This window comes from Paramormyrops kingsleyae, chromosome 10 (genome assembly GCF_048594095.1).
Source record: "Paramormyrops kingsleyae isolate MSU_618 chromosome 10, PKINGS_0.4, whole genome shotgun sequence".
NCBI classification, from domain to species: domain Eukaryota; kingdom Metazoa; phylum Chordata; class Actinopteri; order Osteoglossiformes; family Mormyridae; genus Paramormyrops; species Paramormyrops kingsleyae.
In genome coordinates this window covers 22,294,682-22,307,825 of record NC_132806.1, presented here as the reverse complement: position 1 = coordinate 22,307,825, position 13,144 = coordinate 22,294,682, and the positions used below count along the sequence as shown (strand labels likewise).

At 42.2% G+C, this 13,144-nt stretch overlaps 1 protein-coding gene across 2 annotated transcripts in view; it reads left to right on the top strand.

Annotated features, from left to right (window-relative positions):
- LOC111859774 (neuronal migration protein doublecortin-like) overlaps positions 1-2,082 on the top strand; it is a 41,297-nt gene extending 39,215 nt beyond the window's left edge. Inside the window, exons 7-8 of one of the 2 annotated variants that reach the window (XM_023842756.2) lie at positions 598-695; positions 1,151-2,082. In XM_023842756.2, coding sequence (XP_023698524.2) covers positions 598-695; positions 1,151-1,207 — 155 coding nt within the window. In that variant the 3' untranslated portion in view covers positions 1,208-2,082. The other variant, XM_023842755.2, reaches the window with a different exon arrangement.
- Positions 2,083-13,144: the final 11,062 nt, after the last annotated feature.

Genomic DNA, 13,144 nt, shown 5'->3' with positions numbered 1-13,144 from the left:
TTATTATTATTTTTTTTTTAATAATTTAAGCCAACGTATAAGACAGTGTCTGTACGTGGAAAAAGGATGTTCTGTTGTACAGAAACACCCTGGGTCACATGATAAGAATTGCGTATATCGATCATGTGATTATTTTTTATAGTGATTTTAAAGATGTAAAGGAATTTCTTTTGCAAGTGAATTAATTTTATTCTAATACAGTTTTGGAGAGAGACTAAATATCAGAACCATTTCATAAAATCTATAAACAGATGCATGCTTCGTTTAAGTTACCTTGTTGGTGCATATAAATAAGCACACGCTATTCTTTTAGATACACAGAGGCATCACTTATCCAAAGCCTGTCCTTCACACATCACGCCACCGTCTGATGTAAACAGTCTCTGGTGGTATCCTAGCAACCGGTCCCCGTGCATGCAGCAATGCTGCTTCATCTTCCAGCCAGGAGGAAGCGGCATTCAGACACAGAAACAGGCCTTCCTCCGGCAAACGAGGGGCCGGGCCAGGGCTGGCCGGCCTTCTGGGAGGGCGCAGAGGTGCCAGGCCGTAGCTTAACGCAGCTCATTGTCCGCCCCTGTCCCTCCTGTGTTTCCGTAGCCAGCGGGACCGGCTCCAGCAGTCAGATCTCCACTCCTATCTCCAAGCAGTCCCCCATCTCCACGCCCACCAGCCCCGGCAACCTCCGCAAGCACAAGGTACACAACTCAGGCTGCACACTCCTCAGCACTGAACGGCCGGTTACGTGGCTGGATAGGGATACAGCATGCTAGGACTGTCTTTTATGATTGTCATTGACGGTGCAGAGGCCTTTCGAGGGGCAGGTGCTCGAAGGTGGGGGGGGGTGGTAAATCACCGGAGGGGCACTTTCAGACGTTCATTCCAAGGCCGTAGCCATGTAGCCAACATTAGGGGGAAAAAGGCTGTAATCATAATATATATTCGGGAGGACATTGTGAGCACATTTCACATGTCCCCCCCCAAAATATATAATAATTATAGCCATGGTTCATTCAAACCCTGTGCCCCCCCTCCCAGATTAGTTCCTTCCCAAATATTATAGCCACCCAGGAATACAGTGCCAGCGATGCTGATACAGTAAGACTCGCGGTGGCGTTGACTCATGCTGCTCGCCCTTCCTTTGGTGTGACAGGACCTATACCTGCCCCTCTCTCTGGATGACTCTGACTCCATGGGAGACTCCATGTAGACCGTCACTGTTGACAACCCGGCCAGCCAAGCAGAGGTATCTATGGTGCTCACCACATCCCAGACCCCCCCCCCCCACAAGCAAGGGTTGGGAGATTCCTCCTCCCCGTGCACCAAAACTGCCCACCTTCACCAGCCCTGCCGGCTAGACGCTTTCGATACGGCGGTCCACCCCAGATCGCTACTCTTGGTGTTCAATTGGTTTTCCTGTGAAGTTTCAAGGGTATATGCTGGGCATATGCTTAACATATGTAGGCATTAACACACAACGTTGCTGTCCACTCACATCGCTTCTCCTTCTCTTGAAAGGGCACTGATATTTAGCATATACCAGGAGGACAAGATAAGTGAAAATATAAAAGTGTCTTCTGTAGAGTGCATCTCTCTCCAATTCTGTATTTCACTTTTCACATGTTACTTTATATCACTGAGCTAGCTAGCAGATTTTTTTTTTATCCAAAGTGACTACGGTAGCTTACACGTGAGTCCTTTTTAAAGTAAGAATCCTTTAAGCTTTTAGCTGTTGCGCACATTTTTCGCTTCAAGGACCTGACTTCAGAGCCCTTTGATTACAAGTCCAGTTGCATTAAAATAACTTTTTTTTCTAAGCACTCATTAATGATGTAAAATTGTTTTTTTTTTTTTAAAGCAATGAGGTAGCAGGTGGCTGATTTGCTTCTTTTTGAATTCAGGGTGCTTTCTGAAGGTTCAAACACTCAAAGCACTCGCTCCTGTTGGAACAATGTTTCATTCGCTTGTGGGGGTTTTACTTAAACAAAAGTGTTCTGAGGGCAGAACAAAAAATTATTGATTTAGAGAAATAATCAATCACATTGTAGAGGAGGTGGGCCCAAGCAACTAGAGGAAGCGGGACCAAGACATCTGATTGGTTGGTACTGCCTCCTCTAGTTGCTTGGGCCCACCTCCTCAACAATCTTATTGGTTATCCCTCTGATCCAATCATTGTTGGTTCTGCCCTTAGAACATAGTTGTGAAAGGAAAACTTTGATGAGTGTTTCATTCAGGGTAATACTGAGACCTTCAGATACATGCATGTTGGCATGGAGCTTGGAACAGGAGAGGAGAACTAAGGATTCAATGTCAATAAGTTGATCCTTTGCTTCACTGTTTTGAAACAAACCTGAGCAGCCAGTATTTTAAGCACATTTGTTAGAAGCCAAATTAATTTTTTTTTTAGCACTTTCTTGCGTCTTTGACCAGATGATTCTGCGTTACACCTACACCGGTGCTGTGATAGGGGCTTCCATGCACGCACAAATAGCCCTGAGTTTCTCAGTCTCACCAAATCCAGAGGCTTTAGTGAAGGCATGTTTGTTGTGAAGTATCTCACGTGTTTGGAGGGCAAACAGAAATCTCGTGCCTCCCATAGCACAGTACAAGAGGCATGTGCACAGCTCCACATGTCGTGCTTTAAAAAACAACTTCTCATATAAAATAGACTAAGAAAAATATATGAAATTTACGTGCCATACACAGTTGATATATGCATTAAGCATGACAAAATGTTAATAGATTGCCCTGGAAGGCGGCAGTTAATCATACATAGCAAATTAATTAAAATGGGTAATTAACATAAATACTTAATTTATATATGACATTTAGAGTTTTCCGTTCAGTTCAGTCTAATCCAAGACTGGCAGTCAAGTATGTAATAATGCAGCAAGATTCAAAAACGAGAAAAAGTCACATTTAGTCAGGCAATTGGTTATTGAAGCATCACTGTTTTGTTTAAAAAAAACTGCTCAGTTTGCAATAATCATTCTGTAGGACCCAAATGCATCAGCTGCCCTAATTGCCAGATGCTACACCTGGAACACCCTCGTAATTTACACAGGGAGATCAGTCTCGTTTACCCAGGCAAAATTTTATGGACAAAAGCAACAAATGCATCGTACTGTTCACAGACTGCACTGTGAGGCTTGCACATTTTACTGTACCTTTTAACAGCAGGGTAGTTTTAACAAATGGACGTTTCGTAGTCGCAACTTTTTGTACAGTTTTACATTGGAAGCGTGTGTCACCTTCTGCCGAGCCTCGGCAAGCCTGCGATACGGAAGGTGACGCCACCTCACCTCCACAGGTGCCTTTAATATCTCCGGCTCCTACGGCCACCAGAAGCAGGATCCCTTCTGTCTTTTTAACGGACTACTTGTAACTACTTTCTATGTCACTGATTCTGGCATTAACCTGGCTGGAGCGTCACATGGTGTTTCTTCCCCCAATCAGAAGCCATGGTTCTTATTGTTGCGTTTCCTTGGTATTTTATTTATCTCATTTTTTCTTTTTTTTTTTTTTTTTTTTGTCGTCTTCTTTTTTTAACTAAATACGATTCTGGCAGAATGACACTGAAGGGTCACCTAAGATTATCCTCTTTAATGGTCTTTGCTATGTTGCAGTGGCTTGTTAAAGTGTTTTTAAAGTGTTCAATGTATTTACTGAATACCCTGGCAATTAAAGAACTTTCATTCCACTTTCCATCAGTTTGGAAACTCTGCCTCCTGTGTTTCTTTGCTTTAAGTGGTTTGTATGGTTACATTTTAAAATTTAACCTTTCTTCTTGGGAAGAATGCTGGATATCTTCTGAGGTACCTATTGGATCAATAAAAACAGAAATGAGATACGAAAAAAGATCTTATTTTAAGACGTAATGAGATGCTTGAAGTGGATATAGAAACTCAGGCAAGAACCTGCAGTTTTCTTCGTGTCGCATCCAGTTCAGCCTTCAGTGTGGAGCTTAAATCTGATTTATCACAAGAAATCATATCTGAGAACTTGAGACGTGAGCCTTAGCAGTAAGCCTCACCTTTGTGAGGATCGTGCTTTTTGCCTAAAACAGAAAATCCAGGGGTGTGACAGATTTATCTTTCTGTCTCCAAACTCATGTTACGGAACATCCTCAAACGACCTCAGTGGGGAGCGAGAATCTGATGAGACCAGACACCCTGCGACTTTAACGGTATAATGTGTGATCCTTTGCGAAACTCTCGCAGAAACCTTGCACTATGTTAAGCTGTTCATTGATTCCAAACCAGGTCAACGAGGTCACGCCTTGAATAGTGAACTATTGTGAGAAGAGTAAAAACCAAAACTTTATAATTCCTTGAACCGCAATTATCCCAGTGGTCGCGCCAAATGTCTTATCACAAATCATCCCCGCTGCAGGCGCCATTGTCTATATTTCACCATAATCCAAGTTCGCTGGAATAAAAAGTGGAACCGCAGCACAATATGGTTCCTATTGCCATGGCCTCTGATGTCTCGTTCAATGCCCTCAGTGTGAAAGAAGAATTTCTGTGGAGTTATTAGTGCCTGAAGGCTATTAGCATGGGGCCTGCCCTGTTTAGCACTGAATGCGTGAAAGATGAAGTACCTGGAAGCATATCTGTTCTCCTGTAGGCATTATGTTCCTGAAGCTCCCAAAGGAAAGGACTGCGCATCCGACTTGGCAGACTCTGCTAATAAGATTCATTGGTCCTATTACTAAATAGGTGGTGTATTCAGCTTATTATCACAGCTTGGCATTTTCTTTTCCAGCAGAGCATGTGTATCTTGAGAATAACTGACACCCCACCCAACACACTCACACACACACACACACAGGTTGGTAATTATATCTTTGTAGGGACTCTCCATTCATTTCTATGGGGTAAACTCTAATTCTTAACCCCTACCCAGCCCTAACCGTAAGCATAAGTAACCAGACATCACCAGACATTTTTAGTCTTTATATTGCATTCACCGGTCTTTGTGGGGACCTGAAAAATGTTCCCCACGACGCCAAAATGACAGGTCCCCACAATGTAATAGAAACGTATTCTCCACACACACACACTGTTCCCCCGCACGAAAGCAGGAACACACACTGGCACTCTGGCTTTAATTTCTCTGGGGGAATCACAAGCAGCACAGAAACATTTGCCTGGGAAAGGCGAGGCACTGTATTTTTTAACAGTATTAGAGGGACTCAAACGAAAATTCAGCATTTTTTAGGAGTTTCAGTTTAACAGCTTTTCATCCGTTAAGTTAGTGGCATGATATTCACAGTATGGTAAAAGCAGTCAGGGGCATGATGTAGCAAACATTGCAGTAGCTTCTTGCTGTTCCAAGGGGGAGCGTCAGATGTCCAGGAATAGTTATTCTAGTTCATTTCACCTGTTCCTTGATCGTGTGCCTAAATCGTTCTTGCCCTGCTTAGGCTCCAGTACCTACACTTCCCCCGTTCAGGCTTGATGCATGACTTCCATGTTTGTTTATTTTTACTCTCCCAGTCCCTTCCTTCTATCTACCATTAGCTCTGGACTATGCCTATGCACCCCCACCCCTAAAACTGAATATTTGTAAACAAGCCTATCCCTACTTGCAAAACCCCTGCGAGATCCGACCGTCAAAAGGTCCTTCAAGAACAGAGATGGTCAGTCTTATCCAGAATGGGCCGTTAGGTATTTTGTTTTCGCTGCACGTCCCTAATTAGATTACTAATTAGAGGACTGATTGGCTGAAAAGTCCTCACACTTGGGTTTGAACAGCTGACTTATAGTGCACTGAAATGAATAATCGGCTACTATTAACCACTTACCTATTTGGGGCTACATTCATTCAGAGGGTTTCTTGTGAAGAGAACAGCCATCACATCCTACAGGATACCAGGCCACCACACAGAGCATGACGCATGAAGTTTATAAGGCGTCACTGCAGTGATTTTAGCGTTTAACTTCCGAAGTTTGCGTTAAAATAATTGTTTGTGCTTTTACCAAGCAACATGCTTAATAATAATGTTCCATCAGGCAGTTTAATGTATCTATAAACTGATAGTTATCATCAGCTAATTCTGAAACATCTTGTTAAGATCATACACTTAAAACAGGTGTTATCATTGCTTACTAAACAAACTGAAACAAGGTGTGCAGTATAAAACATCATGTCATAAAGAACTTGAGCTCAGTTAATTATTAACAATTTTAATTTAACTTTCATTTATTAACACTTAACAATTGTGTGCTACATCAATACAGCTTGTAATATGGTGTAATAAGGTTAGTTATTGCTAGCTAAGATCTAATTTGTTTTTTTGAACTTCTCTTCATTAAAGTTTAACATAGATATTTTTACATTACATTAGCAGTCAAATGTCCAACAAAAATACAAGAATATTTCTCTGGCCAGTCTGTGATCCACACATCAATATGCATGCAGTCTTCTGTGTACATCATTCCATCCATATAATCGTAAGACCAGGATGGGTTGGGGTGCTGCCACACTGTCAATCAACTAAGCCGGCCAACTTTCAAAGGCTAAGATCTATTATTAATTTGCTTTGTATTATTATGCATATTTTAGATTTCATGCATGTCAGGCCTGCTACTCTGAAAGTGTTTGAAAATTCATTCATTCACATTCATTACTGGATCCTTGGACGGAAAAAAACCATCATCATAAACATTTTGGGACATTGGGACATACTGTGACTGTGGAAAAATGACCAGTGTTAATTACTTTAACAAAATGTTAGGGATGCATAGCTCCCACACATTTCAATCTCGTGTGTGTTTGACTTCAGATGGTTGTCTGGCAGATTTGTCCTCTTTTTGACTGGACCGAGCCGTTCCTTTTTCGTTTCAAAGAGCTTCTTTGTCCTGTGTTTTTCGGAACTGCACAAATGCCGATCAAAGACTGCCAAGGAGGCACCACGTATGTTGCCAAGTCCTTCCCTTTTCAGGGTGGCAACGCGAAGGAGCGTTTTCGCCCAGGACTGCAGGTGATAAGTAAACCAAAGCAATGCTGCCACCTGCTGGAAGGCAGGCGCACTGTTGGTAAAACATCCCATGATCAAATCAGCGCACTATCGACGCTCCCGCAACACTTGAAAATAGGCGACACCAGAGAAAAAGTGTGACTTGAGTGTCGGTGTGATTATGAGTGCACTAAAGTTACTAAAGCATAAAAGACATGGACTTGTCTTGTTTAAGTGACAAATGATGAGTTTTTACACGTAGGACTGAAATTCATTCTGGCATGTCTACATAATTACAAAGCAGCCATTTTGCCACTTAATTACACAGCAAATAAACTAGTTTGTTAAATCCTCAAACTCTCCTCACTTTATGAAGTAAATGCTACATTTTAGTAATAGTGGTAAATGTTAATGATAAACACATTTCCTGTTGGGGCTATTGATATATATTTTGATGAAAAAAACATAACTCTTGAAAAATAATTATCATTTTCATAGGTGACCTAGCAGAGATCCCAAAGTTGGGGTGGTATGTGGCTCTGTGGTTTGTAGAATCTGTGCCAGAAGGTCTTTGGATTGAATCTCATGGTCAGCAGAGTAATCATATCACCGTCAGTCCCTGAGCAAGGCCCTTAATCCAACTGCACCAACATTATTACTGCAGTGCTCCTGTTGCCAAAACCCAGCCTTTTGAATAGGTGCTACATCCTTTATATAAGCATGAGGGTGTCATTCAAAGGCATCGACCCAACACATACATTTATGGGCCTCCGAAAACCCTTCCAGCAGCACAACGCATGCCTCTCAAGAACAAAAGCATTCGTGACGCTGTTACATTGCCCTCTCACAGAAATAAAACTTCCCATACAGAACTCTCCCTGCCTTTTCACCTATACAGCTCACAGCTCGTAAGCTTTCTGGTCGAGTGTTTTAAACGCTTCGAATGAAAAGCCTTTATAGTGCCGCGGCTAATGCGGCGGAGACTTTTCCCGATCTCCTAGCGGCATTTAATCGATGGCACTCATTTAGATAAAGAATGGCACCACCTGGCATTCCCAGGTAACAGCCAGCTGCAGCCTGAAGAAATGCCTGATGGGTAATGCCATTAGCCGCAGGAGCCAAATGGATGCACGCCGTTTCTCTACCCAAACAAAGACTCCGATGAATCATTTGAGAGCCGTGACATCAAATATCCCCCGACGCCACGTTCCCTCAAGGGCCTGCACAGAATTTCACAAACATGACTGATAACTCTTTAGGCGGTGTGGTTCAGGGAAATTTCAAAGACACAGTTAACATTTTAATACATATCATAAGTCTTCCTGTTGTCCTTTCTTTCTTAAACTCTTAATTGAACCCCCCCCCACCCCAAATGTTAGGGTGATTGAGTGGAAATTTAATTATTATTTTGGCCGACATTCTGGGGCAAAAGTTTGAGATTGACTGAATATTAGTTCAAATTAATGCGCATGAGTGAAAACCTCCTCCACAGTTCGAAGGGTCAAAATCTTTTGCATGAAAGAAGCAGAAAAGACAGGAAATTGACTAGTATCAAATCCTGTACAGTAAGTGCAGGGAGACAGAAAAACAACAGAACGCACTGCAGCACTGCATATTGTAATATTGATTTTGAACTACTCTATTAAGCTGGCATGGTGGGGTCATCCTTTTGTTGTGAGTGGAGCTAAACTTTTAGAAGCATTTAATATTAATCTGTTTTGCTTCGTTTTTTTATTGCATGGTTCTGAAAGAAGCAAACTAGAATGACTAAGAGAGGAGTTCAAAAATAGCAGTTGCTGTCGTACTGTTCACTGAGGTGTCGTGGGACAGAACAGAGACAGGGGACCCAGATGTGGACCAAGCAGGAAGCAAAAACACTAAACGAGAGTCAAAGTATTCTTCTGGGTAGTCTATCCTGGGTAGTCTATCCTGGGTAGTCTATCCTGGGGAGGGAAGAGAGAGACACGCCCTTATGCAGACGTGCGGATGTTGGTACAGACGCTCACAAGGTGATCAGGGCTCGGTAACCGGACATAAGGAAAGGAGAATCCAGTTCCAGACCAGACCAGAGTACATATCAGCTGTCAGAATTCTAGTGGGAGTGACTGGTTAAGGGGGCGTGGCTGTGGAGAGAGATCAGGGTCCCTCTTCACATGAGTTTTCTAACCTGAATTACTTCAGCTGACATTATGTAAAATCACATGTTTGCAAGATTGCTAATAAGTTGTCACATATAGCTTTGCACTCATTGACATCATGGAAATAACCCAATGATGATTAAAATCTATAATAAAGTCGAATTACTTAGCATTCAAATATTATAGCTGTAGTTTTAACTTTGAAAGGTTTTAAATTTATTCAAAAACTGTGACTTTAAAATGTCAAAAATCTCAAACAGACTAGATTCAAAGGGCTCTAAGCTTATAGGGCACTTTGTACATAAAAGTTTTTAAATATGCACTTTAAAAGCACTTTGCCAAAACAGATCTGCAATAGTAGATGGTTTCAGAACTATAAGAAGCAAGGTTTTGGACTATGACATAAATGTAAAATGTGTGACATTTATTTAGCTTTTAGCATTGGTGGCTCCAGTGCCTGCCGCAGTTCGCCCTGATGTGACAGTGACACCGCACTGCCATTCCGCTTCTCATGCACCATCTGACCCTTTAAAGGACCCCAGCTTCAGGGCAGCGGACGAGTCTGTTCCCAGGAAGCTCCCAGTGGTGGCGAGCCGTGACAAGACGCTTGGAACTGGGAAAGAGGCCTTCCCATCTGGCTGCTCCGACACAGCAGCCTAGGGAGGGAGTGCTGGGGGGGATGGGGGCAAGATCCAGAGGAAAGGTGGGAAATACGGGGCAGAAAGAAAGGAAGGACGCCTCGGTGAACCCACCGCAAACCCACAGGGCGTGATGTTTGGGAGGCTCCTGTAAGCCAAGAGATGGGAGTTAAGACAGGGGGAGGGGGAAAGAGGGGCTTTTGGAATTTGGGAGGGGGGGGGGATTAGGATTCCCACAAGGGACTGGAAACACAGAAAACGTGGGGGTAATATGGACTTACTGATGATGATGATGATGATGATTGAACCTTCAGTTCTATTGCATGGAATGTCTGACACAGAGATGCTCTGGGCAAAGAGGATGTGTGTGTGTGTGTGTGGGGGGGGGGGGGGGGAACAAATGGAATCGTTGTACAGTACAATGAGTCCCCCAGAGCAGAGTGCTAAAACCAAGATGGCCGGGTGCACACTAAAATCAGCCAATTACAGGACAGTCCTTTCACTATAGCTACACATCCACTTCCTAATACCTTATTGTCTTTACTAAACTCCATTTACCATCTTGTTTCTTGGTTTTTAAATGTTTTAACACATTTTTGAAGTGACCATTGGAGTTACAGAGAATCATGAGTGAAAATGGCAAACAAAAATAATATAGGTTCAGCATTGAATTCCTAGATAGACAAGCGACGGCCGTCCTCATTTTCCGGCACATCTGACTTCCTAATGGCTTATGAATCTATGTATCTCATCCAGCTGCCTTCGGTATGAGCCAAAGTTCATGGTCTACAGTGCAGTACTAGTGCAGGGTGACCATTCCGACTCCTATTAGAGCTGAAGGCAATAATGTTGGTGTAACTCGACTCGCTATCATTTCCAGTTACTCCCTTAGATGTACAAGGGCAGAAGCTTAGATCAAGGCGTCCAATTTCCCTTTGTTTTGCAATACAAAGGAAAAAAAATCTTGTGTGGAATGTTGTTAAACAAAACCACATATGGCTCCTTTCTAATGAAACGATTAAGTCGTTTTACTCACTTGTGATGCAAACTCCCCATCCTTACCCAACAATCCCCTAAAGCTGTGTTCTTTGACTTTGGGGAGATTTTCTGTACTTTGTCTACATTCAGGCATTTTTTTGCCTTTCTCTGACTGCAAACTGATTCCATCTTTTTGGAGACCAAAGTGGAGAAGTAAAAAAATTCCCTGCCTCTATATGAGAAAGGGTGTTTGCTTCTTTTGTAAGAAACCCCTGATACAGGAAGCTGAATCTGTGTGCTTTTCTAGTTTTGTAGCAGCAAGACTGATACTAAAGATGTGGAACAAGACATTTCTGTAACAACTCATTGACCTAGAGGAGTTTTTGTTACATTTATTTAGGAAACGCTTATGTCCAAAGTGGTATACAAGAGGGAATCAGAGAGCAGAGTAAGCTGGTATCCCAGTAGGTTGGTGTTATGATACTCTGCTAGCTAATGGATTCGACCCCACAACCTTCAGGACATGAGCACTTGCTGAGTCACGCCCCACCCCAGGAGAACTTGCGTGGGAATGTTTAGAACATTGTTCAATGACGTTGTTTCCAGCACATTTCGAATATTTTCGGATTAATTAGTGTACAACTCTAGTTCACAGGACAATAAAAATAGAAAATATAAAGAGTAAACAAGTTTAATTACAAGCAAGTGCCTGGTGGATGAGAGAAGTGATTAATAGCAAGTCTTGGCTTCACAGTCAGATCTGCAGAATCACATATGGTGAACATCCAGTCTGAAGAAAACATACTTTACTTGTTTCTGTTTTATGGTAGTGCCTTTAATGTTCTTATTATATGCAGAGGCCTAAACAGATTCAGTTTTGATTTTTTATTCATTTATACAGCTAACCCTAATTTGGGGGCTTAGGGTGAAACAACAGGGTGTTGGGAAGTAGGAAATATGCTACAAAGCATGCTAAACTGTGCTTTCCTATCCTACGGGGGAGCAGACCTGTCATAAAAACACATGTTGATGCCTGAAAATGTCATACTTTTTCTGATCCTAACCCTAGCCTTTGTTTGCTAACCCTAACCATAATTTGGGGCCGTAGGGTGATACTACAGGCTTTTGGAAAGTAGGAAATATGCTATTAAAGCATGATAACCTGTGGTTTCCTATCCTACGACGGAGCAGGCAGACCAGTCTGTCCTTGGTAATCACTCTCAGATTGTGCAGCACCCTTGATCAAAACACTTATTCTAATGAACAGGCCTCAAGAATTACATTTATAAATTTAGCAGTAGCTTTTATCCAAAGTGATGTATGGTTGAGACAGCAGAGTTAGACAGTCCTTGGAGCACTGGTGGTTAAGGGCCTTGCCCAAGGGCCCAATCACTCTGCTGACCATGGGATTTGAACCAGCAACCATCAGATCACAGTCCTAACCCAAACATTCACACATGGCCCCAACAATTGTTTCTGAACATCTAGAAACTAATTTAGTACTAAAGCCATTTCACAGATTGCATTTACTGTGCAAAACCACATTAGTAGCTCAGTGCAATTACATTTGCTGTGTTTAATGAATCCCTGAAGCCTACGAAAATTCTCGGATGCACCTCAGGTGGACCCCCCCACCATACAATCTGACAGCCCCTCATCAGCGCCAATCAACACCTATTGTTTTGCAAATGAAAGCGAGTTTCACGGTTTCAGCCTCGGGTCTGCACAGAAACGTGGCCTGAGGAATCGTAAAGTACATGCGTTAATATATCATAATATGAAATACAACGGAATCCCCATTTCTCTTGATTCGGCAATTGCGATTTCAGTTTCCCGAAAGTATTTGATAGAATAAATACATGCATTTGCTTAATGTCTGTAACAATCGGTGTTAATCTGTTTTTCACTTTTAAAGTTCGATCAGGGCTAAAAGACAAATTAATTAATGTATGTCGTTAAAATTACCCTGGCATGACATTAGCGCGATACTGTATATGCATTATAAATCTGCCGACAGACAAAGCATTTTTATAGGTAATGAAGAAAAGATGGAACTTGCAACTTGCAATGTGTAAAGACCGTATGAAGACCAAGCACACAAGAGACTACTGATTACTATGTCCGTCAGTTATGAGATGCAATGCGATTTGCATGTAAACACTGACGTCGCTACGTGCGAAAAAGATTGCGCAGTTATGAGCACACAAAAGACTGTAAATTACTCGGGACGTGTGTGCGGTTATGTATGGGATTATTCATGATGTACCTGTGAAACAGGATGGGCAGTTATGAGCACACAAAAGTGCTAATTACTCAGAAACAGATTGCGGTCCAAATATATTATGGTACAACAAAATACTTTGCGTGCGTGTGTATGTTTCCGTGTCACATTTAAGCGGTTATATTTGATATAATAAATAGATACAGTTGAT